Below are 27421 nucleotides of genomic sequence, written 5' to 3' on the forward strand. Positions count from 1 at the left end.
AAATCTTAACAAAATTACACATCTGCAGTACATATATATGCGCAAAACATTTTTTTTAAATCAGCCCTGTGTGTCAGTTTTCTCTCAATTTTGATTTATCCTGTATTCTCATTTCCTTCAGACAAACTTCTGTCAGTCTCGTTTGTTTTTCTTTTTCCCAGAAAACTTCTGACGATGACCACCGTCTCCACGTGGCCCTCCACGCCCCTTGACTCCCTCTCTCCGGTCCTTCCACGTGGGCATGGGGGCCTCGATTTCTCCTGGCCGTCCACCCCGGTCTGGTACACAACCCATCAATACCTGCAAAGAGACGAGAAGACATGAGAGAATGAGAGCAGTCCCTTTTTTAAATCTTATACATACATACATACACATACATACATATACATATATATACACATATATATAGACACATATACACACTAGGGCTGCATGATATATCGTTTCAGCATCGACATTGCTAGTACGCATCCGCAATAGTCACATCTCAGAATGTGCAATTTAGTAAGGTAATCAGTCTACAATATATATTTTTTTCAAATGGAAAACCAGCATTATATCTGTCTGATATAAGGTAATTTACTCTGATTTATGGGTTATTGGATACACAGTTTATTATTATTTTTAACACGGTTCGTTGCTGCACTTAGTTGATATGTAGGCTCTGCTTGTGCGTGACGAAATGATGAGCAAGGAACAGGCAAAAAAGACCGAAGTTGTGAATTTGGTTGCAAAAAGAAATGCATTGTCAATTACATGGAAATATATCGGCTACAGACAGGATGAGGTTGACCAAAAACAGGTACTTTGTCGAGAGTGCCTTGCAATTGTTGCCAAAACATGAGGCAACACGACCTTCGATAATTTAAGGCGGCACCACAAATCTTCGTATGACGAGTGCAAAGCATCTCAATGCCATCCAAAGCAATCTATTTCGGATGCATTTGCCAGTATTACACCATACGATAAAAAGTTTCCATAAGCCAGAGAGAAATCACAGATTCAATCAAATTTCACGTCGTCAAAGACATGGTACCAATTAACACGGTTACCAAAGAGGGTTTTAAAAACATAATCCCGTCGCTTGACAAGCGGTATGCAATGCCATCACGCAACTATTTTTCTCAAGTTGCCATCCCAGAGCTGTACGAGAAAGGCACAAGTTGAAAAAGAGCTGTCAAAAGTGGAATATTATACAACAACAACAGACTTGTGGTCCAGCCAGACAACAGAACCCTACATAAGTACACTTTATTAATGAGGACTTCCACCTGAAAGGTCGCTGTTTGCAAACTGAATTTTCCCAGAGGATCATACAAGTGAGAACATCGCAACATGGATGAGAGAAGCTTAAGCTGATTGGGGCCTAGATGAGAGTCGTCTAGTCTATAACAGCAGACAATGCCCCGAACATGGTGAAGGCTGCACCTGAACAGGTGGACCAGATTGCAGTGCTTTGGCCACAGACTGCATCTTGCAGTTTGTAGGTTATGCCCAATTGCGCATTCTATTTTAGTACTGTTGCTATTGCTATACTATTCCTGTTACATATTATTACCTGGCAACCTGTTCTGAAATAAAAATTTTCATGAGTTTCATACGTTTTAATTGTAGAGGATGGGGCTGGGGAAGAATGAAGATTACATACTGTCTGTTTGATAGCCAAAGCTCTTTCTGAAGACATCCTGTATTTTTTCATATCGCAATATATATTGCAGAAAAACAAAATATCACAATGTCAGTAATTTCCAATATCGTGCAACCCTAATACACACACATACATAAACACACACACACACACACACACACACACACATACAAAAATAAAAAATATATATATGTATCTTATATATTAAAACTAATTTCTTAGCTTTATCATACCTTGTAGACTGCGGTGCTTTCCCCGGCCTTTACTGGCAAAACGTAAGACTGATCCTTTCTTGCAGCAAGCAAAAGGGACATGGAGACTTGAGAGACAAGGGCAAACGATGACAGGGGAGGTACTGAAGCAAGAACTTTGCTGCGCTCCTGTGGAGAAGATGGAAAATGGTTTCTCATTTATATGTATAAAAAAGAAACTCAACCATATACTTATATGATACACAGTATGAGTGTTATTGTGGAAAATCCATATCCATATACACAATTATTCAAAAAGTTCATGTTGACAAAGACAGATTTCCTCCTCCTTACTTTCTGATTGTGCAAATGTACTTCATCAATGCACTTTGCTGGGCCCTCTTCAGTACTCACTTAAAGTTATGTTCGTCTTCTGTTTTCTTCCTTTAGCTCATATCTTGGAACTTTCTGTTCCTGACTAACAAGCTGTTGTTTTCAGGTTGTATCACACTATCATATTTAGCAAATATGGTCATCATCAGCAACTCCTTGTGATATGCCTAGACTGCTCACTATATGCAGGTAAGTTGTGCAAACAGGGACACAGTTGTGAAGACAGGGACAAAGTTGTGAAGACAGGGACAAAGTTTTAAAGACAGGGACAAAGTTTTAAAGACAGGGACAAAGTTGTGAAGACAGGGACAAAGTTTTAAAGACAGGGACAAAGTTTTAAAGACAGGGACAAAGTTGTGAAGACAGGGACAAAGTTGTGAAGACAGGGACAAAGTTTTAAAGACAGGGACAAAGTTGTGAAGACAGGGACATTTCTGTGCTGTCCACGCACATCATGCTGTACCTTTATATAACCACAGTCATAATACATAATTTTTTGCTTGGTTATGAAAAGCCAAATAGCTTTTAAATGTACTTTTTAAGAGTAGGTCTTTTTAAACTCCTGGTCTCGATGAACGATCTGGCAATGTTACCTCACGGTATAATCACCACCTAGCTCAGCCAGACCAGGCCTGGTGAAACACCACAGCCCGGCCTTTTTCTAAGGTGTTTTTAATAGACATTGTGGTTAGACATCTCATTGCTTTTTCTTTGCGATATTAAGCTAGGTATCTTGAAAAGCGTTTTGTGAAAACTGATGTCAAAAGGCCAAATACATCTGATTGATTGATCTGCCAAATGTAAGAAAACATATGTACTTCAGTTGATTAGACTGTAACCATTGCATTCTATTGCTTATTTTGTATACATAGATTTAACCAATTGAAGATCACGTTCACTAGACAGGCATGGTACTGTTTATATAAAGTGTTGTTTTTCATGAGGATCCCCATAAGACGCTGTCTTTATAATGCATACCTTTTCCTTCTCTCCCCAGGCAAAGGACTGAAGTGTGACCTGAAAACGTATGATCATCATTTGGCGCCGACACTGATAGTCTTCCAATAGCGCTTGATTCATCTTCTGGGTTTGTTTCTAAACGGGGAAAACCAATTAAGATATGAATCATAAATAAGGCTATAAAACAGTGATATTCAGCTGTGTCATAAGAAAATCCACCCCCTTCTTTGACTAACTACCCATTGTTCAGAGTTGAGATCGATGTTCAGCAGGGGATCTGTCATGTCACCACGAGGCAAATCAGCAAGACGTCTCTCCACCTGGATAGAAAAAGTATGTGTGCAGTATGCCAAGAATCTTCTGCAGAGATGTGGTATACCGGTAACACTCCAGGGCTAAATAGGTTTCCCCACTGGAGATTAGGGTTCAATGCCAACAAACCACTTTTCTAATGTTCACAATTCTGCCTACTGTCTAATAAAAGAGAAAATAAATACACACCAAAAATATGTTTGAGAAATCTGCAAAACCTTTTTTCACATTTCAGCCTTACCTCATGGCAAACATCTGTAAATGTAGAAGATTCATCCATGTTTAGGGACTGAAGCAACAGAGACATTTCTGTCTTTGTTTCTGCCTTTCTATCCCCTTGAACCATCTCATGACAATCTTCATATTCTTGACACCAGTTTTTTAAATCAACAATGCTGCGATCTATCGCTCGCTGCTCTTTTTCCAAGTCACCTTCACTCATCCTATCCTCTGGATGTAATTCATTGTATTGAAGTATGCGTGCTGCTTGTAATTCAGATACCATAAACTCTGGAAATAAGACCAAAAGAACCATAACATCAACAATACATAACTCTGATTAATCACTTCTTTTTGTAAATGTTATTGAAATGTCAAGAACGCCCACCTGCCTAATCTCTCACCGGTGACTTTGTTGAGTAGAGAAGGGGTCAGTGTATCTGTAGTCAATGCAGTGTAGGGACATAGCAATTCAGTCAGCAGTGTCCTTAACTCCCCGACTAGGAAAACATCTGTCTTTCTGTCTGAAACGTACACACACACACACCATAATCATTGCATGTGGTCTGTGCTTACTATGTGCCTTATTTTATGTACTGTCTGTATAGTTATGTCGTACCTTCTAACTCAGGGCAGACATCTATTAATTCTGCCGCGAGCCAAGTGAGTACTGGACAAGGAAGCTCATCACACCTGCACCGTCTGACACATACAGTGCCTCTGTATCTGGAAAACATTTGGAAGTATAATCGAGATGAAATACAAAAATTTGGTTCAGCACAAACTTATTTTAACAGTAATCCTTTACTGACCAGCAGTTGGTTACATGTCCACGCCTGTACACCACACTATTTACTGTGGTGAAGTTAGTTTTAGATTGGATATTTGGCTTTTCAAATCTCAATAGCTCTTTAACGAAGCGTTCAAGCGATCCAATATTGGTCTCATTGTGATTACAAAAGTGTATACAATGTTGCACAGTCCTTATTTACCCATATATTAACCAAGCATAAAATTAACATTCTTGATCAGGGGAGGAACAATGCACACCTTTAGTTTTTCAGAATTTGACAGAACTTCTTCATTTCAATAGCTCCAACACTAGATATGCCACGATTATAAATTCTTGATCAGGGGAGGGTGAAAAAATAAAAGAAGAAATGAAGAAGTTTGGAAACTTCAGATTTTGAAAAAATAAAGGGTGTGCATTGTTCCTCACCCTCCCCTGATCAAGAATATTTACTTTTATAATCATGGCATATCCACTGTTGGAGCTATTGAAATTAAGAAGTACAGTTACATTTTGAAACTTCAGATATTAAAAAAATAAAGGGTGTACAATGGTCCCCACCCTCCCCTGATCAAGAACATATACTTTTCATAGTTATTGTATACTCTTTGTAAGAGCTATTGAAACTTGAAGTTTAAAGAATATGGCTGCATTTGTATACAATTTGAACGCTCCCACAACCAGCACCCGCCCCGAGATCGCTTCCTTTTCGGTTTCGATACACAGCGGTTAGTTCTCCGTGGCTCACTGACTTCAGGCTGGGTTAAAATATAGGTAAATGAAGGCTGTGCAACATCGTATACACTTTTGTAATCACAATGAGACCAACATTGGATTACACGAATACTTCGTTAAAGAGTTATTGAGATTTGAAGAGCCGAATGTCCAATCCAAAACTAACTTCACCGCAGTACACTATTTTCCTAAACTGTTTACTGCTGTCAAATCGCTTAATAAAATGCTACCGAAATTAAAACTATTCTGGACTAGTGAAGAAAAACTAGCTGGCATTAAAGATAGTGTTGTTGGTTGTTACAAAACGAAAAGATTAGAAGTTGCGACAAGATCATAGGAGACGGAGCACCTTAAATATCTATGACACTTTCATAGAATAAATACAATCGTGACTTCAAGTGGTTAGCTAGGCTTTTGCTATCCCATATAGCAAGTCAACTGGACAACACCAAATCATTTTATAAAGTACACGTGCATACTCACCCAAGAGTCCTTAAAGCGTATATTGTCCCAATATCTCTGTCCATTGTAATCACTAAACAGAATACACGCCACCAAACGAGTAACAAGCTAGCTATTGCATTTGCAGCGTTCAAACCGTTTTTCGCAAATGTTTTGTTTACGTAGAATGCGGAAGACATTTCCAGGACAGCACTAATAATCCTGTTCACTGTGTCGATTAAGGCAAGGTTAGTAGATCGACAAGCCACTGTTGCACATCATGGGAATATCAATTTAATTAATACATTAAATATTACGAAATAAACGGTTTCATGTACTTTATTTCTGCCCGTAAATTGCAATTACTTTTCATTTGAAAATGTTTTGAGTGTTGAATATGGACAATCTAGATGTAAAAAAATACGGGTACCGAAATGATCCCTTATTTTTACCAATACTTGAGTGTATTCGTGAAACAAGCCAGGAATAAAAACTAGAGACAAAGAATTTTAAGATTATATTCTCAAATACAAAAAGAGTACATTTTGATTTAACACAGAACCACATGCAAATACTGTTTTACATACATGGTATACGGTATAAAAACGTTTTACAACCACACCTGAAACTAGTTAATGATCACAAGATTGGAAAAACAACTTGTAGGGGACAACATGAGCACTGCAGTTACATTGTTTTAAATGGTGTAAAACAAATGTTGGTAAATTGCATTACAATCACTTTCTCTTTATACAGGTTATAGAAAAAAGTAATCAAAATGTCTTCAGGACTGCAATTTCAATAAATATGAGCAAAATATTCATGGATTAAATCAAAACAAGAACTATTCAAGGTTTACAATTTTAAAAAAATATGAATTAGCCCACACTTTTCCAATTTCTTTCAAATGTATGGTTATCTGATCCAAAATCTATACCTAAAAACATTAAGTATTAACAAAACTATTTTTTCCAACAATCTTCCATCTCTCTTAAAAACATATTGAAATGTACACAAGCAAATCCCAACTACCTTTTATGAGCTCTAAAAACATTCACTGCACAACACTGAAAAGTGTACTACATGTGCATGTTAACCTACTGTTACTCATTTCAAATGGCCAGTGTCTACAGCCAGCAAGAAAAAGACGACGCACGTTTCTAAAAAGATTGCAGGGCCTGATGCAAAAACAAATGTTAATTGTGTGGAGTGGCATGAACAAAGGTAGGGATGAAAAATCACTAGACCCTTAAAACAAACCATGAAATGTAAGCTATCAGAAAAGGAAAATCATGAAGGAGACGATGTATGTGGAAAAAAGGCTGAGGTGCAGGCAGGATAAGCAATGGAATGATGCCGAGGGAATACGATCCGCCTCATTCGTACAGCTGAACCTACTATGTGCCCTGAGAACCTTGGGAACCCTGGCTGTAGTTGCCATAGTTGCCGTATTGGTTGTAGTACTGATTCCATTGGCTCTGGTTCTGGTAATACTGCTGCCACTGCTGTGCATACTGGATCCAAGAGAGGTAAACAGAGCAAGACATTATTACTGCGTTTCAGGCAGGCAACGGCGAAAATCAATGACACTCCAACCTAAGGAACAAATGACTCACCTGTTGATACTGCTGGTTGTAGTTCTGCTGCTGCTGGTTGTAAGTCTGTCCAGTGGCGGCTGGTGCAGCGGCGGCGGCGACAGGAGCCGCAGGAGTTTGGCTGTAGCTCTGGCTGTAGCCTGGGTACTGGTTGTAGCTGCCGTAGTTGTAAGCCTGGTTGTAGTTGCCCTGATTGTAGCTTTGATTGTAGCTTTGATTGTAGCCCTGGTTGTATGTCTGTGGCTACAATTAAAAACATAAGATTTCAGAGAGTTGTAACAACACATGGGACGTGTCCAGCACTTTTCAAAGCTCAGGCCAAGGAGCTGATGGACAGTTCCAGAGGGAAAACCACATGTAGGGAGATGACACTCCACAGTGTAACCAGTACGTCAGAGGGCTTACCTGTCCTTGGCTGTAACTCCCAGTCGACCCCTTGTTATACTGTCCCTGGCGGTGCTGACTGTAGTTCCCTCCGGTTGGCTGGCTGCGGTTGTAGCCGCGCTGTCCTCCCGACGCACCATCCCGGTTACCCCCCCAGCGGTTGTGCTGGAAGCCTCCACGGTTAAACCCTGTGAAGTGGAACGCCAAGGCGGTTAAGTGGCTTGTTTAACACACAACAAAAAGACAGAAATACCTGATCACTTTAACGCTCCTCACCTCCTCTGAAGTTGCCTCCTTGGGGTCCACCCCGACTCTGATATCCCCCACGTCCTCCTTGGGAGCCACCCCGGTTGTCATAGCGCTGGAACGGTGCACCACGACCACGGAAACCTCCCTGGCGGTTGTCGAAGCGTTTGTCTGGGGGTGGACCGGCCTTGCGGCCCTCTTCGTTGTACTGCTTTATCAGGGCGTCAGCCTCTTCTCGCTGCAGCTCGATGAAGGTGACCGCATCAAGAAACTCACCGGCTTCTGGGAGTACAAAGTTGGCTACAGGAAGCAGAGGGGTAGGACGTTGTCAGGAGTTTAGCGGCGCCGTCGAAAGACAAAGAAAATCATTATTACTACCTGATCGAGAGAACAAGGAAGGGATGGAAAGGGAGAAAAGGGACGTGGAGGAGAATTCATGTTAAATAGGAGTGGAGTTACACGAGAAATGGAGCAAAAACATTACCTTAAGGGACAGGAAAGAATTTGCTCCAGTTTAGGGAGGAAATAGAGTAGAAAAAGAAAATAGCAAAACTAAGGAGTTATGAAAATGTAGATGGGGGAAGACTGCATCTGCAAATCATAGTCTGTAGAGGTATGTCCTTGGCTAGTTTTTAAGTTATAATTGTTGAATGTTGCTCTCTTGGTAGTCGATTTCGCACCGCCAGTGGCTTTCATACTTTCAAATTGATATGGGTCAGACTGAAAACCAAAACTTGAAATAGACGCCAACCTGAGTTTGCAGTGCTAAAAGATTAATGATAAAAATGACAGAAATAGTTCAAATAAGAGAATGAAGGATTGTAAAGATAGGGAGATAGCGGGAATAGCTCTGAGGGGGACGGGTATCATCTTCCAAGTTTCGACAAAATAAAAAAACACATAGAAAATGCATTGTCTGTGGTGTTTTTAATTTTTTGTTATCCATGGAATTCCTACCTTTCATTTCTAATACAGCATGATCGGGCACATCCTTCCCTTCCTCATCAGTTCGCTTTAACGTTCGCTCTTTTAAATCCTCGTCCGTGGGACAAATTACAATAGCCTTGCGTTGAAACCCTTCAAAAGGACGCATTTTTCGTCTCTGGGCTGATCCATAAACATTTGTCTAGCAATGGTGACAAGAAAGAAGTAGAAGCTGTTCATTATTGTTCACTTGTCTGCTTTTGTTACGGCTTTGCGTTCCTTAGGAGGGAAATTGGATTCCTGCAACGATGAAAGTGAGAGAGTTTTTTTTTTTCATGCCTATATTTACTGTTCTGAAATAAGGCTGTCTCTCACAACCCCACAACTTACCTTGGTCTGGAATGCATTGCCTGTGAGAATGAACTTCGGGGACCCATGTTAGCAACCTACTGGGTTAATGATTACAAGTTCTAACCAGGTCAGCAGTTCCAATTAAGAACTAAGAAACATTGGCTAGTTGAAGCCAAATTCGACATTACAAAGAAACAATTTCGGCTTTACAATTCTGTTTACAAGCCTGAGCAAGTAGATGAACGTGTCTGTTAAACACAATGTTAATGTAATTAAATTCATTACATCGAAGAAAAGCAGATGAAAAACAATACGTCCAAACAATTGAATTGTCCCTAAGAAAACCCTCCAGGGCAATAAATGTACTACTATTTACAATATTTATAAACGCACCACTACATTATGCTGACATTGCTGAATAACACAATAATTACTTAATGTATTAAGCTGTGTAGTCTCACCTACAATAACAGGGTCCCCATTTACTTACCAGAACTTACCTGTTTGTCAATAGCTCATCCGTCACAATAACAACACATACTACCTACCTGACAGTACTCACTTGTTCAGTGGCCCATTAGAATGTCCATGACCGTACCTACCTTGAGTAACTTGAGCAAGTGCCCTGAAAATTCAAACATGTTAGTTCACTTACCTTAATGTTTTATTCATTCAACATACAACATTTAAAAAGTTCCATATGCTGTCTGTATGTATAAATCATCTATCTTACATCGTAGGTGATGTGAGTTTACATTTGAACTAATCTTACAGTTAACGAACAACAGAAGGTGTTTTTCTTACTCACCACCCAGCAGTGTTTACTTGTTTTTCAACATCTTATTATAGACATGGACTATGTTGTACAGCTTAGAGCTCTTACAACATGACAAAGAGACGCAATGAAAGAATATTGAGTAAAAACATACAATGGCATTACTGCTTTCATTTAAGCAAAACAGAAATAATGGCGTTTAGGACAATGAAAAGTGCGATAGCTTTCAGGAGTTCAGATGTCGATCAAAGCTTCTACACTAAAGAGACAGCATCGAAGAGGGCATTAATGGACATGTGCATCAGTAAACAGCTGTGGGCAGGGGAGGGAGGTTGAGCACAGTGACATAGTATGGGGGTGAGAAATCTAACAGTACCTGATCCAGGATGTAGTTCCGCTTCTTGCGGGCAGCAATCTGGATCAGCCTATTCAGACACTGGGTGGCTTGCTGGATCAGGACATCCCAGCGGCCTGCATAGTTCTTCTGACGACGCAGGCCCATAACCTGAGGACAGAGGTTTTCATTGCATTTGATGAAAACGTCTAGTTAGAAACCCCAGGGCTGTACAACTGGGTTCAAACAGGGATAGCAACTGACCTTCATCTTCTCCATTATGGCATTGGTGCCCAGGATGTTGAATTTTTTTGTAGGGTGCTCCTCGGAGTGCTTCACGGCCCATGTGGTTTTCCCTGACGCAGGCAGCCCAACCATCATCAAGAGCTGAGGTAAAACAAGAAAGGTGGACATGTGCAATTAGTTATGGCATCTCACAGCTACTGGTGAAAGAAGCAATCTAGTCTAACGAACCAAAGCTTCAATGATCCGCATATTAATCCAACAGGGCTGGCACTCAACGGGGTTCAGAATGACAGAGGTCTTGGCCACCGACTTCCAGGACAGTTTCATCATAGAAGCCAGGAGATTTAATCCTGGACCTGATCTACAGACGGTGCCGGGAGACCTACAGTGTGGTGCGAACTGGCTCAGTGCTGACCGAGGTCGATGCCTTGTCTCGTCGCACTGTAGGTACTCCTTATAGCATAAGGAGTTTGGTTGTCGGCGAGTTCAAAGGTGGCTGTCATTTCAGGAAGGCACATTTCTCCAGTGAGTATGTGCCGGTGATTACTTCTTGGATGAGCGAGCAGTGTGACGAGAAGCACAATGGCGAGATGTGGACAAATGTATTGGTCTTCGACTCTTCCAAACCTGGTGGAGAGTTGTTGTGATGAGGGAAGGCCATTATCGCGAATTGGACATCACGAAATTGTGAGGGAAGAAAAGTTTGGTAAAAGTTGGAATGTCATCATCTTCCGCTTATCCGGGGCTTGGTCGTGGGGGCAGCAGTCTAACCAGAGATGCCCAGACTTCCCTCTCCCTAGACACTTCCTCCAGCTCTTCCGGGGGGACACCGAGGCGTTCCCAGGCCAGCCGGGAGACATACTCCCTCCAGCGTGTCCTAGGTCTTCCCCGGGGTCTCCTCCCGGTGGGACGGGCCCGGAACACCTTCCCGGGAAGGCGTTCAGGAGGCATCCAAAACAGATGCCCAAGCCACCTCAGCTGACCCTTCTCGATGTGGAGGAGCAGCGGCTCTACTCTGAGCTCCTCCCGGGTGACCGAGCTTCTCACCCTTTCTCTAAGGGATCGCCCAGCCACCCTGCGGAGAAAGCTCATTTTGGCCACCTGTATCCGGGATCTTGTCCTTTCGGTCATGACCCTAAGCTCATGACCATAGGTGAGAGTAGGAACGTAGATTGACCGGTAAATAGAGAGCTTCGCCTTGCGGCTCAGCTCTTTCTTCACCACGACAGACCGATACATCGACCGCATTACTGCAGAAGCTGCACCAAAAGAAAAAACATGGCTCGCACTCACCTCACAATCAGCCTTGGTAGCAGGCCCTATGGTTCCCCTTATCCTGTTCTCTAGAGGGACGTTCTGAAGGAAGGTGTATCCCTCAGGAAGGGGGAAGAAAGGCTCCTCTTTCTGGCCGAAGTTGAATTCAATGGCACAGTTCTTTACAAGAACGTGGGGGAAGAGTGGCCTATCAGCTAACTCTTCATGTGACACACGGAAACCCACATCCAGCCACTTGCCATTCTTTGAGAATGCCATCTCCACTTCCTTAGCGCTATCGAAGTTCTGAACAAGACATGAAAAGAATAATGATTAGTCTTCTTTTATTATGCAGACGAATCCAAGTGAATTTTCTGCACAATCCCAAACACTTACGATGTAGCATCCAATAACATCGTTTTCACTGAACTTTTCCCCGTAATCCTCAAATTTACTATTTGAAGATTTCTTGCCAGTTCCACCATAGCCATAAGAGAATGCTTCTTCACCTGGTGTTGAAAAATGGAGTTTGTGTGTTAGGTTCAAATTGGATAAAATATGGTTATTAACTATTTCCATAATGCCTTGTTTTCCAACTTCAGAAAATAATCTGTTATTTTACAGACCGAGCTGTGTGTTGCATGTGTCCAGGGACCAGCCTACACGCACTACGTGGGGATCAGGCTCGCTGCTGGGAAGGTGCTTCACACAGATCTCCTCATTGATCTAGGCAAGAAAAACATTAACCAAATGAAGATATACATGAACAGGCAACCCAAATAGAACATCTGTGAAGGAATATGCAACATGAATTAATCTAGAAATATTCTACCTTCACTTCAAAGCAGACACGGCCTTTGTTAACACCATATGAAGCACGTGCACCTGACCACAGGTACGCGAATCCTTCAATCGTGAGCGGGTATCCACTATACCGGTCGCGTGATACCTTGAAGTGCAGATCGCAGTTATCTGTAAAAATAATCAAAGGTCAATAAATAAATGTTTGCATTGCACACTTTAAACATGAAATCTAATTATTTTTCCATTCCATAAAGTAGCAATTTCACTCACAGGTGTCGATAGCCACAAGACTATCATCAAAGTCTTCTTCTTCTTCCTCTGCCGGGGGCTGGGGAGAACGTGCCCTGTGTGTTACAGAGCATAGATTGTGAGCTATGGGTAAAGTCCTGAACAATGTTTTTCCAGACAACTTACTGAAGCGGTTTTCTAACTTGTTCCATTCGAAGGGGTCAATCACATGACACTCTACCTTTTATCCTCCCGATGCTCATAGTATCCATAGCCTCGGCCTTCGTCGTGTGGCCTCTTGCGGCTGGATCGCTCATCCTCAGTCTTGGAATGGGACACCTGCTCCGCTTCCATGGCTTCCCATTCGTTGGCCGGCTCTGGAAGAGGTGCCTTAGGCTGCTGCTGTTCCTCGTTCTTCAACCTCGGCTGCAGGGGTTCATCCTCCTCTTTCAACTCATCTGTACCAAAGCGGAGGATGGCGTCAATAATTACTGCTTGAGCACTATGGTGAATTAAATGAGTAAACTGAGCATGTTAGTTAAGACTGACCTGACTTAATTGCAGGCATCTCCGCAGGCTTTGCTTCAGGCTCGATTGTTGCAGACTCCAGTGGCTCTAGTTTCACAGGTTCTGGTTGCACTGGCTCAGGATCTTCCGTCTCTGGTTCTAGCACTTGTGGCTCTGACATGGACAACTGTGACGCTCTTACTTTGACAGACTCCTGCGGAATCTGCGGCTCCATCACATTTTCTGTTAAATCAGCCACAACACCTTCCATTGCAGGGTTCAGTGACTCATCACGACTGTCTTCATCCTGCTCCTCATCAAATTGTTCTGCTTCAGCCTTCGTGACAAACTGTATTCCATCGTTCTTATCGTGTTCTTCATCCTGATCATCGTCAACTGGTGAGGAAAGCAGTTTTGTCAGTAGGGTTATGCTTGTTTTTCATTGTTGTTATCATAGTTTCATCTGCATGTTACAATTCACAGAACAGTAGTCACATTAAAACCAACTGTAACACCATCTAAAAACAATACATATTGAAAGTGAAGATGGCAGTAGTTGTGCAGTCTAACAATGGTTACCTTCATCTGAGCAGTCATCGCCATCTCCAGCGTCTCCGCCAATATCGTGTTGACCAACAGCCTCTTCCCCAACTTCCGCTGTCGGCTGCCCGTCCCCTTCACCTGCAGCCTCGGCCTCAAGTGCCGACTGCAACCTCAAGACAAGATCCGCCTTCAGACCACGGGTATCCAGGCCTCGCAGCTGAAGTTCCTCCTTCAGCTCGTTGACTTTGAGTTTCTTCACATTGATTTCACTCATCTTTCATGCAGCTCCTTCTGTGATCAGAAATCCCAAGCTGTAAGAATACACAGACGGTGGGGATTTCATTAGCTAGCTACCAGTAGCCGCCTAGCATTAGTAACGTTAGCTACCTTTACGGTACTACTAGTTAGTTAAGTACAGTTAGCTAGCCAGCTAGTTACAGTGTTGTGTTATAACAAAGAAAAATCAAGGCATCTGAACCAAGCACTAGCGTTAACTGTTTAATTGCATTTCAAGACCATAGATGGGCACCGCTGCTAACTACAGTAGCTATCTACGGTGTTGCTAGCCAACTACCGTCACCAGTAGTTAGCATTAGGCTAATCTTTGCAGGAGACCCAGCTCCAACTAGGCTCAGATAACACGCACGAACACAATACAACTAAATATCTAGCAGTAAGTCACAGTTGCATGAGTATTCGTAAGTCATGTGAATTTACATTTTTAACGCACATTACCGTTACTGACCTCTTTCCTCACCCCTATAATTTCCTTGCTTGAGATTCATGCAACGACCAACTAACTCAACAGAACAGAAACAAAATGGACGGTTCTGTAGTTAGCGAAATGCTTGGTCCAGAGGCTCAACAACGCGAGACTTCCGGGAATGCTTCTAAAGCAGACTCGATAGACCAGACTAGAGCTCGATTAATGTGAGTAGGGTGACAATCTTAATCTAAATACATAACCTATATTTCAGCTAACATTGTAGGTAGGAGAAATTATCATTACAACAACCAGTTGAAGATAACAAACAGCAACCTTTTACATTGTGTCGAACACAACTTAAACAGAAACTGTGCCTTTGAATTGATCGCCTGCACATGCGCAATTCCCTTCAAGGAATTTAAAGTTTGTAGAAGCGCTTTCGGCCTATCTTCTTATCAAATAATCTTGCTTGCTGTCTATTATTTGATTGGCTAGAGGCCCTGTGAGTTTAAAGCGAAGTGCTTGCTTCTGGTCAGCAGAGGGCATTGAAGGGTTGGTGTTGGTTACAGCCATTGCAGCGTAATAAAAGGCATGTAATCAGTTTAGTTAGGAGAACGACTGTTTTTTCCCCAATGGTTCAGGCGTTTTAACCCGTTTACAGTCAGCTGGATAGGTCTATATTTCTGACCGGAATTGGCTACTATTATTTTTTTTGTAAATCTCTTCGCTGTGCATCTCGTTACATTTCGCATGGTTTTACACGTCTATCTATAAATGTATGCTTTAATGTTGCACATACAAGCATACATAAAGCATGTGGTTATTATAGAATAGTCTCAGATGTTTTAAATTCTAGACAATCAATGTGTTTGATACTTGCGATGCGTAAAAGATAACTCAAATAAAACCTAACCGTTGTTGCAGCCGAGGATAGTTATTTGTTGCACAGCTGCATTACAGAAGTATTTGCGTCATGATGGCAACATTAGAGATTCCGTAGCAACAATATGACTTCCGGTGTTCGGATTTTCCCTTCAGAATAAAATTCCGCGGTAAAACGCGATTATAATAATATTAAATTAATCTATTTTGCCACTTTGCTTAGTGTATATTGTAAAAATGTCCATTCAGTTACATTGTAGTCAATGGTATGGGTGGAGTAAAATGCCAGCAACAAATGCAAATACACAGTGTCCCTTCACTTTATTTTTTTGCATATAATCACCCTATCCATTCCCCTGAAAATATTCTACAATACATTCACTCTGGCGTATAGAGCAGTTTTTTCTGTATAAGGCAATATGTATTTTATATCCAATGACTTACATTGTGGCCAATGGTATGGGTGGAGTGAAATGCCAGCAACAATTGCAAATACACAGTGCCCCTTGATTTCTTTGCACATAATCACTCTATAGACTCTCCTTGACATTTCTTACAACACATTCACTGCGGCGTATAGAATAGTTTTTTCTGTACAGGGTAATATGTATTTTATATCCATTGACTTATATTGTGGCCAATGGTATGGGTGAAGTGAAATGCCAGCAACAATTGCAAATACACAGTGCCACTTGATTTCTTGGCATAAATTTACTCTATAGAGTCTCCTGAACATTTACTAGAATACATTCACTGCGGCGTATAGAACAGTTTTTTGTCTATGAGTCAATATGCTTATAGCTCCCCAGCTCTGCCGCCATGTGTTGGAGTTTACCCCGGTGAACGAGAGGGTTGTTTCCCTGCGCCTACGGGTCGGGGATAGGTCTCTCACTGTTGTTTGTGCCTACGGGCCGAACGGCAGTGCAGAGTATCCAACCTTCTTGGAGTCTCTGGGTGGGGTTCTGGAAAATGCTCCGACTGGGGACTCTTTCGTTCTACTGGGGGACGTCAAAGCCCACGTGGGAAATGACAGTGACACCTGGAGGGGCGTGATTGGTCTCCGGTGCCTGTCAAGGCGGCAATTCCCGAACCCGGTGGTGGACACCGGAAGTAAGGGATGCCGTCAAGCTGAAGAAGGAGTCCTATCAGGCCTGGTTGGCTTGTGGGACTCCTGAGGCAGCTGACGGGTACCAGGAGGCCAAGCGGACTGCAGCCCGGGTGGTTGTGAAGGCAAACACTCGGGCCTGGGAGGAGTTCGGTGAGGCCATGGAGAAGGACTATCGGCTGGCCTCGAAGAGATTCTGGCAAACCGTCCGGCGCCTCAGGAGAGGGAAACAGTGCCCTACCAACGCTGTTTACAGTAGAGGTGGGCAGCTGTTGACCTCAACTGGGGATGTCGTCGGACGGTGGAAGGAATACTTTGAGGATATCCTCAATCCCGTCGTCACGTCTTCCATTGAGGAAGCAGAGGATGAGGGCTCAGAGGTGGACTCGTCCATCACCCGGGCTGAAGTCACAGAGGTAGTCAAGAAACTCCTCTGTGGCAAGGCACCTGGGGTGGATGAGATCCGCCCTGAGTACCTCAATATCTCTGGATGTCTTGGTTGACACGCCTGTGCAACATCGTGTGGCGGTCGGGACAGTGCCTCTGGGATGGCAGACCAGGGTGGTGGTCCCTCTTTTTAAGAAGGGGGACTGGAGGGTGTGTTCCAACTATACGGGGATCACACGTCTCAGCCTCCCCGGGAAAGTATATGCCAGGGTACTGGAGAGGAGAATACAGACGATAGTAGAACCTTGGATTCAGGAGGAACAGTGTGGTTTTCGTCCTGGCCGTGGAACACTGGACCAGCTCTATACCCTCTACGGGGTGTTGGAAGGTTCATGGGAGTTTGCCCAACCAATCCTCATGTGTTTTGTGGATTTGGAGAAGGCATTCGACTGTGTCCCTCGCGGCATCCTGTGGAGAGTGCTTCGGGAGTATGGGCGACCGAAGCAGGAGCTTGGTCCGCATTGCCGGCAGTAAGTCAGACTTGTTCCCAGTGCATGTTGGACTCCGGCAGGGCTGCCCAATGTCGCCGGTTCTGTTCGTAATTTTTATGTACAGAATTTCTAGGCACAGCCAGGGGCCGGAGGGTGTCAGGTTTGGGGACCACACAATTTCGTCTCTGCTCTTTGTGGATGATGTTGTCGTGTTGGCCCCTTCAATCCAGGACCTTCAGCATGCACTGGGACGGTTTGCAGCCGAGTGTGAAGCAGTGGGGTTGAGAATCAGTACCTCCAAATCCGAGGCCATGGTCCTCAGTTGGAAAAGGGTGGCTTGCCCACTTCAGGTTGGTGGAGAGTGCCTGCCTCAAGTGGAGGAGTTTAAGTATCTAGGGGTTGTTCACGAGTGAGGGAAGGATGGAACGGGAGATTGATAGACGGATCGGTGCAGCTTCTGCAGTAATGCGGTCGATGTATCAGTTTGTCGTTGTGAAGGTGGTGTCGATTTACCGGTCAATCTACGTTCTTACTCTCACCTATGGTCATGAGCTTTGGGTCATGACCGAAAGGACAAGATCCCAGATACAGGCGGCCAAAATGAACTTTCTCCGCAGGGTGGCTGGGCGATCCCTTAGAGATATGGTGAGAAGCTCGGTCACCCGGGAGGAGCTCAGAGTAGAGCCGCTGCTCCTCCACATCGAGAGGGGTCAACTGAGGAGGCTTGGGCATCTGTTTCGGATGGCTCCGGAACGCCTTCCTGGGAAGGTGTTCTGGTCCCGTCCCACCGGGAGGAGACCCCGGGGAAGACATAGGACACGCTGGAGGGACTATGTCTCCCGGCTGGCCTGGGAACGCCTTGGTGTCCCCCTGGAAGAGCTGGAGGAAGAGTCTAGGGTGAGGGATGTCTGGGCATCTCTGCTTAGACTGCTGCCCCCGCGACCCGGCCCCGGATAAGCGGAAGATGATGATGATGATGAGTCAATATGTATTTCATATCCATTGAGTTACATTGTTGCCAATGGTATGGGTGGAGTAAAATGCCAGCAACAATTGCAAATACACAGTGCCCCTCGATTTTTTTGCATATAATCACTCTATCCACTTTCCTTGAAATTTCCTACAATGCATTCACTGCGGCATATACAATAGTTTTTTCTTTATGAGTCAATATGCATTTCATATCCATTGAGTTACATTGTGGAAAAACCGGGTGTGGAAATATTGTTTTGCTAGATGTAGCACACCATTCCCCATGACTAGGTTTGTCTTACTCTACACATTCTCCTGTACATTTCCTACATTGCTTTCTCTGTGGAATATTCAATAGTTTATGAGCTATGAGGCAATATGTATTCCATATTCTGTCATTGGCATTGTCTGAATTTTGCCCTTGGAACGTGTTTTAATACACACTTTTTTTTTTCGAAATATGATCATATTTGAATTGTTGTCCATGTTTTGAGAAGAACATTTTCTTAAACAAGTCATAAACTCTATTTATCTCAGTTTTGAAGGAATACGTTAGTCTCTTTTATTTTGAAATATTCCACATTTTCGTGACCCGGAAGTGTTTCTTTAATGTTGCTCACAAGACGCAGATTTTTAGTAGTACCTAGTTAATTCTGCCAAACATGGCGGTGTCTGAGCGCGATTAACCGCTCATTACTTTGTAACATCAGATAGTTTCTTTTTATTTGCATTAAAGGCTCTAATAAGGTAATGCGTTATTTTGCAACTCCCATTTGCTAGCTAGTTAGAATAGCCATCTAGATGCTATCTAGCTAGCTAGCCCTTTTAATTATGTGTTATTTTGTCCGTCGGTATAGCTATTTAAAGTGTTTTCATATGTTCTATAAATAATCTCAATATGTTTTTGCCATTTAGATTTTGAAGATGACCTCAAATAATGGAGAAAGTGTTGGAGCAAGGACTTGTGTTGCATCTCAGTTTTTCAAAGATGATAAAGCAATTGATATGACCACCAGCGAAAAGGTATCCCTGAAATGTTTTGGTCTATTTTGACCCCTGAAAAGTCTACTGTGTAGATTGGTACACATTTTAGTTACAACATGTTTTCTGTTCTCACCCATCAGGTTGTCGATCTCCTGAACCAAGCCGCTCTTATTGCTACAGACAGCAAACTCACAGTTCTCAAACAGGTTTGTGTTCCTGAGATCAGATGTTAGAACTGCTATATATTGCACGCTTTTGAAACATGTTTTTTTGCTGTTCAGGTCCAGGAGCTTATCATCAACAAGGACCCCTCTTTACTTGACAATTTCTTAGATGTAAGTATGTTGTTTTAACTGTATACTGTTACTAATGGTCACTAAAGTACCTGTATAAAATGCTCTTTCTCTCTTGTTGTAATCCGTTATCTGTAGGAGATCATAGCCTTTCAGACTGATAAATCAATGGAAGTAAGAAAGTTTGTCATCGGTTTCATTGAGGAAGCATGGTGAGTGTTCATGCTGATTCCTATCACTCACACAGTCTATGAAAAGTTTTTAGAATATATGTGATTGGCGACGGTTGCATTCAATAAGTGTAATGTTACCTGATGAAGTTTAAGAAGAATATAGACTGTCGGTTGCTTTTGCCTCAACAGTAAGAGAGACAACGAGCTCTTGCTACGACTGATTGCCAACCTTAACATGCTGCTGAAGGATGAAAGTGTCAATGTAGTGAAGAAGGCCATTCTCACATTCACTCAGCTCTACAAAGTTGCATTGCAGGTACACCCACTTCCTTGAAACAAGGCTGAATTAATAATGTTTCCCTATTTCCATTTATGCTCAGTACTAATGCTGGTTTCTTTTTTCTGCAGTGGTTTGTGCGTTCTAAGGTTATGTCAGAAATGCAGGAAGCATGCTGGGACATGGTGACTCAGATGAAGGAGGACATTCTGGCCATGCTGGACATTGACAACGATGGAGTCCGCACTCATGCTATAAAGTTCACTGAGTCTCTCATCATCACTCTGTCACCGAGGACTTCAGACTCAGACACTCCCAAGCGCCAAGAGGGAGACATTAGCCTGGATAAAATACCTAAAGACCATCCCTACATCCGCTATGGTGAGAGTGGAAGATTGTCACTCTGACATTTCAAAGTTTCCCACGAATTTTTCTATTGAGTTTTATCCCAACTGTGTAGTGCATCACTGTCTCCACATCTTGATGCTCCTTACAAGATGTATTCCATGTCATAATCAGATACCCTATGTGAGGAGGGAAAATCTGCACTGGAGCAACTTCTCAAGTTCATGGTCCACCCGGCTATCTCCAGCATCAACCTGACCACGGCCCTTGGTTCCCTAGCCACGCTGGCACGACAGAGGCCCATGTTTATGTCTGAGGTGGTGCAGGCTTACGAGACTCTGCATGGTCAGTACAATCATTGTTTTGATTTACTGTATCAATATATGTGAGCAATAAGGCACGAGGGGTTGTTGTATATGGCCAATATACCACGGCTAAGAGCTGTGCATCGTGGGGTGCCTGGTCACAGTGCTCAGCCGTGGTATATTGGCAGTATATCACAAATCCCAGAGATGCCTTATAAAACTGGTTGCCAGTGCAATTACAGCAGTAAAAAGTGATGTGATGTCATAGCCTTAGAATACAGTCTCATATACTATGGCTATCGGGCAATCAGAATTCAAACCACCTAAGGCATAAATATATTTCTACAATGCCCTGGGAAATTACCGTAATCTCTTAAGTTTGGCAAGTTCCATTTAGTGTAATTGAAATAGTTTTGTTCTTGTTTTGGCAGCCAACCTACCCCCAACCCTGGCCAAATCTCAAGTGAGCAGTGTACGCAAGAATCTCAAGCTGCACTTACTGGCGGTGCTAAAGCACCCGTGCAGCCTGGAGTTTCAGGGTCAAATAAGCACTCTCCTCCTGGACCTGGGGATGTCCCAGAATGAAATAGCCCGCAACACGCCAGCCCCTCGCGAACAGCGCAAAAGGCCCCGCATTGAGCCCTACTCAGATGGCAAAAAGCTCAAGATGGGTGAGTTGTGGAGCTGTTGCACCGGATTTCATTTTGACTGACATCTTTGACTTCCGCAGCCCATAAATGGTGAATCCGAGCCATGCTAGATCTGTAATCCAGTTGTCGGACTTTCAGAGCCCGTTCTTCTAGAAGATGATGACGATAAAGAAGAGCCAGTCGCCCCTTCTGTTTCCAAGCCCTCCTCTGTGCCAGCGGCGCAGTCAGCCATCGACCTCACAGCCGAGTTCCTGCGCCCCCTGCTCTCTCCGGAGAACGTGGCCAATTTGGTAAACTGTCGTGTTCACCTGTGACATACTCATTTCTGCCACCTGGACGGTCTGAGGACCATTCTCACATGTGTGACTCTCCACCACATACAGGTGCTGATCAGCATGGTGTACTTGCCTGATGTCATGCCAGCGTCCTTCCAGGCCACATACACGCCGGTGGAGTCGGCAGGAACCGACGCCCAGATCAAACACTTGGCCAGACTCATGGCCACTCAGATGACCGCGGCGGAGATTGGACCAGGTTAGAAAGAGCGGGAATAGGGTCGGTCCGCGAGGGTAGCAAAACGGCTGAACCCAACGGGCCGCTGAAATGACCCATTTCAAAGGTAGAAACATTGACCTCCACTTCTAAACTCCGTCCCTGCCCCTTTCCGATCTGCACTGTAGGACTGGAGCAGTGCAAAGCACGAGACGAGGAAGCTGGGAAGGACGAGGCCTTGGACGACAGCTTAGGGGAGACCTCCAAAGACCTGCTCATCAAGCGTAAAGTGCCAGTTGTGGGTCAGGCCATCTCTGTGGTAGGAGGAGGCTACACAGAGAAGAGCCAATTGGAAACCCCCCAAGTCAAGAGGCTTCCCGAGCCCATTCTCCCCTCCACACAGATCAAGTGAGGACCCAGGTCACCACATCAGATTGTTACCGCGAACAAAAGCCAACCCCTGCGAGCACCCTGCCGCTTAACCCTCACTCAGAGCTCTGTTTGGTGTCTTTCCCCGGTCAGAATGCCCGGTGCAAGTGGGAAGAGGAAAGTGTTCAGGCTGGCTGATGTGGTCCAGCCCTTCACAGACGCCCAGCTGGAGAAGATGACCAACACGGCTGTCAAGCGCATCCTGCACTCTGAAAAGGCTATAGCACAGAGCGGGATGTCCCACGTGAGTTGTCCTCCACACATCCTTCCTCTGTAGTTGGTAGACGGGGGTGAGGCGTCGCCGTCCACCGGAAAAGACTGTACGCCCTCCGAACGTGTGACGTAAACCACGTGTGTCGTGTCACTTCCTTCCAGGTGCGTGTCAAGCTGCTCTCCAGGCTCGTGTGCCAGTTCGAGGGGATAATGATGGACGACGTGCTGGAGTTCATCCTGGAGGACATCCGGACGAGGATCGACCTGGCCTTCTCCCTCCTCTACCAGGAGTACAACACGTACCTCAGTCAGCAACCGGCGGGTCTGTTGGACGCCTACGACCACTGCCTGTTCACGCTGCTGGCCGGCCTGCAGGAGAAGCCCGAGCAGAGGGACGGGTGAGATGGACAGCCCCCTTGTACTACTTCCCGACCCGGGCTGGAAAGCGCCGGTCCAAACGCTTAACACGTAACCCTTTTTTACTGTGCCGTCTCCTAGGCTTTTCACTAAGCTTGTGCTGGAGGCTCCCTTGATTACAGAGTCTGCTTTGGATGTCATACGACGGTACTGTGAAGATGAGGTAAGGACATGTTTGGTGGTCTTCATGACCGGTTGGAGTCTCTTTGTTTGGGAACGTTGACAGGTTCCAAGATTCTGTGTGTGGCATGCTAGTGCACCATTTATGAGTGGAAATCTGACTTACATGTCTGTTATAGTGTATTACTGCTGTATATTTAAAAAGCATTTCATGCCCGATCCCTCCAATTTAGTTGAGTAAAGAAAGCAATAAAATTTTATTTCTTATTTTCTTTACATTATATTGTGTACTTGAACCAGTCATCTTAAAAGTGAATACACTCAGCAATTTATAACACTTAACACAAACATGAGTTGTAGATCTTTCAAAGACTGCAGCATTGTCAGTTATTGTACATGACCAGCCCATGAAAACAAAAAATCTCTGTAGGAAATTGACATTATCACCTTTAATTTTCAACATGAGCAAGCAAATACAATGTATTGTTTTCAATTACTATGATTTAATTTCTGATTATACGTGTTTCAGTCGCGTGTGTACCTTGGCATGACCACTCTGAAGGAGCTGATTATAAAACGCCCCTCAAGACAGTTCCAGTACCTCCATGTTCTTCTGGACCTAAGCTCACATGAGAAGGAGAAGGTAACTATTAAGAATGGGCAAAAATGGGTCTTTGTTGCTTCAGGCTCACCGCGCTTTTTAGTTGACAATACGTTTTCTGGCCAGGTGCGCTCCAATGCCCTGTCTTTCATAAAACGGATGTATGAGAAGGACCAGCTGAGGGACTACATCGAGAAGTTTGCCCTGAACTACATGCAGCTGCTCGTTCACCCCAACCCTCCGTCCTTACTCTTCAGTGCCGATAAGGACACAGGTTTGCCTTTCACTTTGACCTCAGGCCCTTTCAAACAGAACACATCTGTCACCCTTCGCCGCGGACTAAACGATGACTTCCTTCTCCCTCCCACAGAGGTGGCTTCCCCCTGGACGGAGGAGACAGTGAGGCAGTGCCTGTACCTCTACCTCTCCCTCCTGCCTCTCAACCACCGCCTGGTTCACGAGCTGGCGTCTGTTTACACAGAGGCCATCGCTGACATTAAGCGCAGTGTGCTTCGGGTGATAGAGCAGCCAGTAAGCCCCACCTCTCTGTAGTTTGAATTCTCTGTCTCTCTCTGTAGTTTGGATTCTCTGTCTCTCTCTGTAGTTTGGATTCTCTGTCTCTCTCTGTAGTTTGGATTCTCTGTCTCTCTCTGTAGTTTGGATTCTCTGTCTCTCTCTGTAGTTTGGATTCTCTGTCTCTCTCTAGTTTGAATTCTCTGTCTCTCTGTAGTATGGATTCTCTGTCTCTCTGTAGTTTTAGATTCTCTGTCTCTCTCTGCACCAGTCGTTGGTCCTCTCCTGTGTCATGGGTTGTTGCTCATTCAACTGTGTGGGTTGACGCGTTCTCACCTTGTTCCCTAAGATCCGTGGAATGGGGATGAACTCTCCTGATCTGCTGCTTCTGGTTGAAAACTGTCCTAAAGGAGCAGAGACTCTAGTCACCCGATGCCTTCACATTCTCACTGATAAAGGTAAAGTTCTCCGGGGTTCCCTCCCTCCGCTCTGCGTTTTCGCCCACGGTCTGTGTGTGTGTTTATCTGTTTGTGCTGAAGCCATATGTAGGGAGAGTGTCAGCTTCACAGACCCTGGTGTTTTTTCTTCTCACAGTGCCGCCGTCACCAGAGCTGGTGGAGAGAGTGAGGGACCTTTATCACAAACGAGTGCCAGACGTTCGTTTCCTGATTCCTGTCATAAACGGTCTGGAAAAGGTACGTTTGCGTCTGTGACCAAACTGGTGTCATTCAAAATGCCACGTTAGCCAAGGGATCACTGTGGCGTTAAAACCACAGGGTCAGTGTTACATTGGCTCCCGTGTTGCTGTGTTGTACAGAAAGAGGTGATCCAGGCTCTTCCCAAGCTTATCAAGTTGAACCCTGTGGTGGTGAAGGAAGTCTTCAACCGTCTCCTCGGCACTCAGCACAGTAAGACCCCAGTCCCATCTTCTCCTGCGCTGTTCACGCCGCTGTCAAACGTTCAAACCGTGTGTAACCAAGCTGTCGCCGCTCCTTCCAGGCGAGGGCAGCTCCTCCATGTCTCCCCTCACCCCGGGCGAGCTCCTCGTGGCCTTACACAACGTTGACTCAACCAAGTGTGACATGAAGTCCATCATAAAAGGTTAGTAGTGTGCAGCTACACAATGGCACATTGTCACAAGAAAGATTTTTGTTGATGGAAATGATTCCACCCACGTCCACAGCCACCAACCTGTGTTTTGGAGAGAGGAATGTGTACACGTCAGAGGTCCTGGCTGTGGTGATGCAGCAGCTGATGGAGCACAGCCCCCTACCCATCCTCCTGATGAGAACCGTCATCCAGTCCCTCACCATGTATCCACGCCTGGGCGGCTTCGTCATGAACATCCTGTCCCGGCTCATTGTCAAGCAGGTCCGTAAGCTCGCTGTTGGCCCCCGAGCTAACGCGAGGGCGCCGGTGTATCCTAGTGGTGAGAGCTTCTGGCCAGTAACCCCCGACCCGGCACGAAAGCTGACGTTCTGTCCCGAGCAAGGCAGTTAAGGCTTGCTGTGAATGAGAACGTGTTCATACTCGCCTAGTAAAATCAATGCCGGGGAGAGAAAAAACGAGCAACAACAAACAGCACATTGGCATTCATTTTGCTGTGTATAATCCCAGGGCGGTGGTGATCTGCTATAAAGCGTGCGTGTCCGTCCGTACATTGTGCAGGTGTGGAAGTATCCAAAGGTGTGGGAGGGCTTTGTGAAGTGCTGCCAGAGGACCAAGCCTCAGTCATACAGCGTCCTCCTGCAGCTCCCCCCAGCCCAGCTGACCAGCGTGTTTGAGCGCTGCCCAGAGATGAGGGAGCCCCTCCTACAGCACGTGCACTCCTTCACCCCCCACCAGGTAGCCCACAACCTCTTTTATGGTAGCACGAAACATTCCATGTGAATGCCGACCAAAACGCGTCCGTATTGTAGTGTCTTTCCACCATCTGAAATCTATTTCCCCATTGATCTGTCTCTCGCAACCCTGCCGTGCTGTCGTAGCAAGCGCACATTACGGCCTCCGTCATGACCGTCCTGGAGGCCAACAGCAAGCAGCCGGAGCCAGAGGCCATGCGCCCTGTGATGGCAGAGAGGAAGGTAATGGGCTCAGGTGGCACCCACGTCTTCTGCTCTGTGTGTCACTAACCGTTGTCCTGTCAAAACCTGCTGTACAAAGATGTCATTTCCAGACTAACTCGTGTCATTCTCTACGCCCCACTTCTCTTTCACCCTGCCAAGGTTGAGACCCCCCCAGCAGCCATTGCGCCCCCGGCCACCAGTGCACCAGCTGCAATCATGGCGCCCGTTGTAACTGCTCCGGTACAAGCAGAACCTCTTCCGGTACCTCTGAAAGAACCAGAGCTACCAGTCCAGCAGGCTGTGCCGACTAGAAAAGAGGAAGAGGAACCCATGGACGAAGGAGAAACAGCCCCCGCTGGTCAAGAGGATACTGCAGATACAGTTTTGCAGGTAGCCTGGGAAACTAGAGTGATTGTTTTTTCCTTGTCAGTGTTTGGGTGTATTCAACCTTTCAGAAGTTTAATGACCCCACTGGTATCTTACAACTGATAACCTGACAGAATTGGCTTGTAACTCTGGACCTTGCCTAAAAATCACCCTTACTGAAATATGATAAAATAAATATAAATATAACTCAAATCTATGATGTTTTTACCAGGTGGATTTGCCAGTAGTGGAAGAGAACTCAACTCAGGATTCTGAAGAGAAAATGGAGGAACCAGTGGAGGAACCAATGGAGGAGACATCTACTGAACCAGCAGATGTCACTGACCAATTAAAAGACAGTATTGCAGAACCTGAGACTGACAGAACCACAGAACCTGAGACTGGCGCAGGAGATGCAGAATGAGGCTCTGTTATAAAGGGGGGCATAAAGGAGAAGGTTAAAAACAGAGGATTGAAAGCAGCAACCTTTTGACTGCACCTCTGTTTGTGTTAACTCTAACCTGTATGATCCTCTTGAAATTAGGCAGTCTGTTCATTCCAAAAACATTTTGTCCTTTGTTGTATATTTATGCACTTCAGCAATGTAGTAAGGAAAACATTTACTAAGTCCTCATTTATTTTTGTTTTGAAGGTAATTAATAGAAAATGTATTTGTCACAAGAATAAAATCTGATTTCTGTTTATATTTGTCCCATGCCTTTTTGGGGTGCCCCAAATTAAAACAATGACAGGC

At 44.5% G+C, this 27421-nt stretch overlaps 3 protein-coding genes across 7 annotated transcripts; 1 reads left to right on the forward strand and 2 right to left on the reverse strand.

Moving 5' to 3' along the window:
• Positions 1-116: 116 nt before the first annotated feature.
• On the reverse strand, positions 117-5901 carry im:7138535 (uncharacterized protein LOC797998 homolog). Its single transcript, XM_010870506.5, has 8 exons — positions 5732-5901; positions 4343-4449; positions 4128-4247; positions 3746-4014; positions 3432-3512; positions 3211-3327; positions 1882-2028; positions 117-300 (listed from the first exon to the last, which is right to left on the reverse strand). The coding sequence occupies exons 1-8, from the start codon at positions 5887-5889 to the stop codon at positions 133-135; spliced, it is 1167 nt and encodes a 388-aa protein (XP_010868808.2). The 5' UTR covers positions 5890-5901; the 3' UTR covers positions 117-132.
• A 290-nt stretch (positions 5902-6191) lies between these two features.
• On the reverse strand, positions 6192-14766 carry hnrnpul1l (heterogeneous nuclear ribonucleoprotein U-like 1 like). Of its 5 annotated transcripts, none has more exons than XM_020048083.3 (16): positions 14638-14766; positions 13917-14191; positions 13380-13733; positions 13072-13288; positions 12873-12946; positions 12631-12770; positions 12425-12524; positions 12195-12307; positions 11838-12104; positions 10563-10685; positions 10341-10469; positions 8872-9040; positions 7945-8214; positions 7690-7856; positions 7306-7527; positions 6192-7203 (listed from the first exon to the last, which is right to left on the reverse strand). In XM_020048083.3, the coding sequence occupies exons 2-16, from the start codon at positions 14152-14154 to the stop codon at positions 7087-7089; spliced, it is 2700 nt and encodes an 899-aa protein (XP_019903642.2). In that variant the 5' UTR covers positions 14155-14191; positions 14638-14766; the 3' UTR covers positions 6192-7086. The 5 variants fall into 5 exon arrangements, with proteins under 5 accessions (XP_019903642.2, XP_010868805.2, XP_010868804.2 ...); XM_010870503.4 differs by having other exon boundaries at positions 13917-14171; positions 14626-14766; XM_010870502.5 differs by having other exon boundaries at positions 14616-14766.
• Positions 14767-19034: 4268 nt separating this feature from the next.
• On the forward strand, positions 19035-27371 carry sympk (symplekin). Its single transcript, XM_010870500.4, has 27 exons — positions 19035-19170; positions 19339-19446; positions 19548-19613; positions 19689-19742; positions 19839-19912; positions 20063-20189; positions 20282-20531; positions 20670-20840; positions 21232-21471; positions 21589-21740; positions 21834-21984; positions 22131-22350; positions 22465-22615; positions 22747-22982; positions 23083-23164; positions 23651-23764; positions 23849-23996; positions 24093-24253; positions 24585-24693; positions 24830-24930; positions 25053-25143; positions 25235-25336; positions 25419-25606; positions 25904-26080; positions 26224-26319; positions 26461-26691; positions 26900-27371. Exons 2-27 carry the CDS (start codon positions 19348-19350, stop codon positions 27089-27091), a joined length of 3783 nt encoding a protein of 1260 aa, XP_010868802.2. The 5' UTR covers positions 19035-19170; positions 19339-19347; the 3' UTR covers positions 27092-27371.
• The last annotated feature ends 50 nt before the right edge of the window (positions 27372-27421 follow it).

This window comes from Esox lucius, chromosome 7 (assembly GCF_011004845.1).
Source record: "Esox lucius isolate fEsoLuc1 chromosome 7, fEsoLuc1.pri, whole genome shotgun sequence".
Lineage (NCBI taxonomy): Eukaryota > Metazoa > Chordata > Actinopteri > Esociformes > Esocidae > Esox > Esox lucius.

Coding starts and splice junctions, on each gene's coding strand:
- im:7138535 (XM_010870506.5), bottom strand. CDS start 5,889: ATGTCTTCCGCATTCTACGTAAACAAAACATTTGCGAAAAACGGTTTG. Junction 4,450..5,731: donor TACGCTTTAAGGACTCTTGG/GTGAGTATGCAC, acceptor AATGTTTTCCAG/ATACAGAGGCACTGTATGTG. Junction 4,248..4,342: donor TGTCTGCCCTGAGTTAGAAG/GTACGACATAAC, acceptor TGTACGTTTCAG/ACAGAAAGACAGATGTTTTC.
- hnrnpul1l (XM_020048083.3), bottom strand. CDS start 14,154: ATGAGTGAAATCAATGTGAAGAAACTCAAAGTCAACGAGCTGAAGGAG. Junction 10,470..10,562: donor CCATAATGGAGAAGATGAAG/GTCAGTTGCTAT, acceptor CTCTGTCCTCAG/GTTATGGGCCTGCGTCGTCA. Junction 7,204..7,305: donor ACAACCAGCAGTATCAACAG/GTGAGTCATTTG, acceptor TCTTGGATCCAG/TATGCACAGCAGTGGCAGCA.
- sympk (XM_010870500.4), top strand. CDS start 19,348: ATGACCTCAAATAATGGAGAAAGTGTTGGAGCAAGGACTTGTGTTGCA. Junction 23,165..23,650: donor GACGGTACTGTGAAGATGAG/GTAAGGACATGT, acceptor TACGTGTTTCAG/TCGCGTGTGTACCTTGGCAT. Junction 23,997..24,092: donor CAGTGCCGATAAGGACACAG/GTTTGCCTTTCA, acceptor TCCCTCCCACAG/AGGTGGCTTCCCCCTGGACG.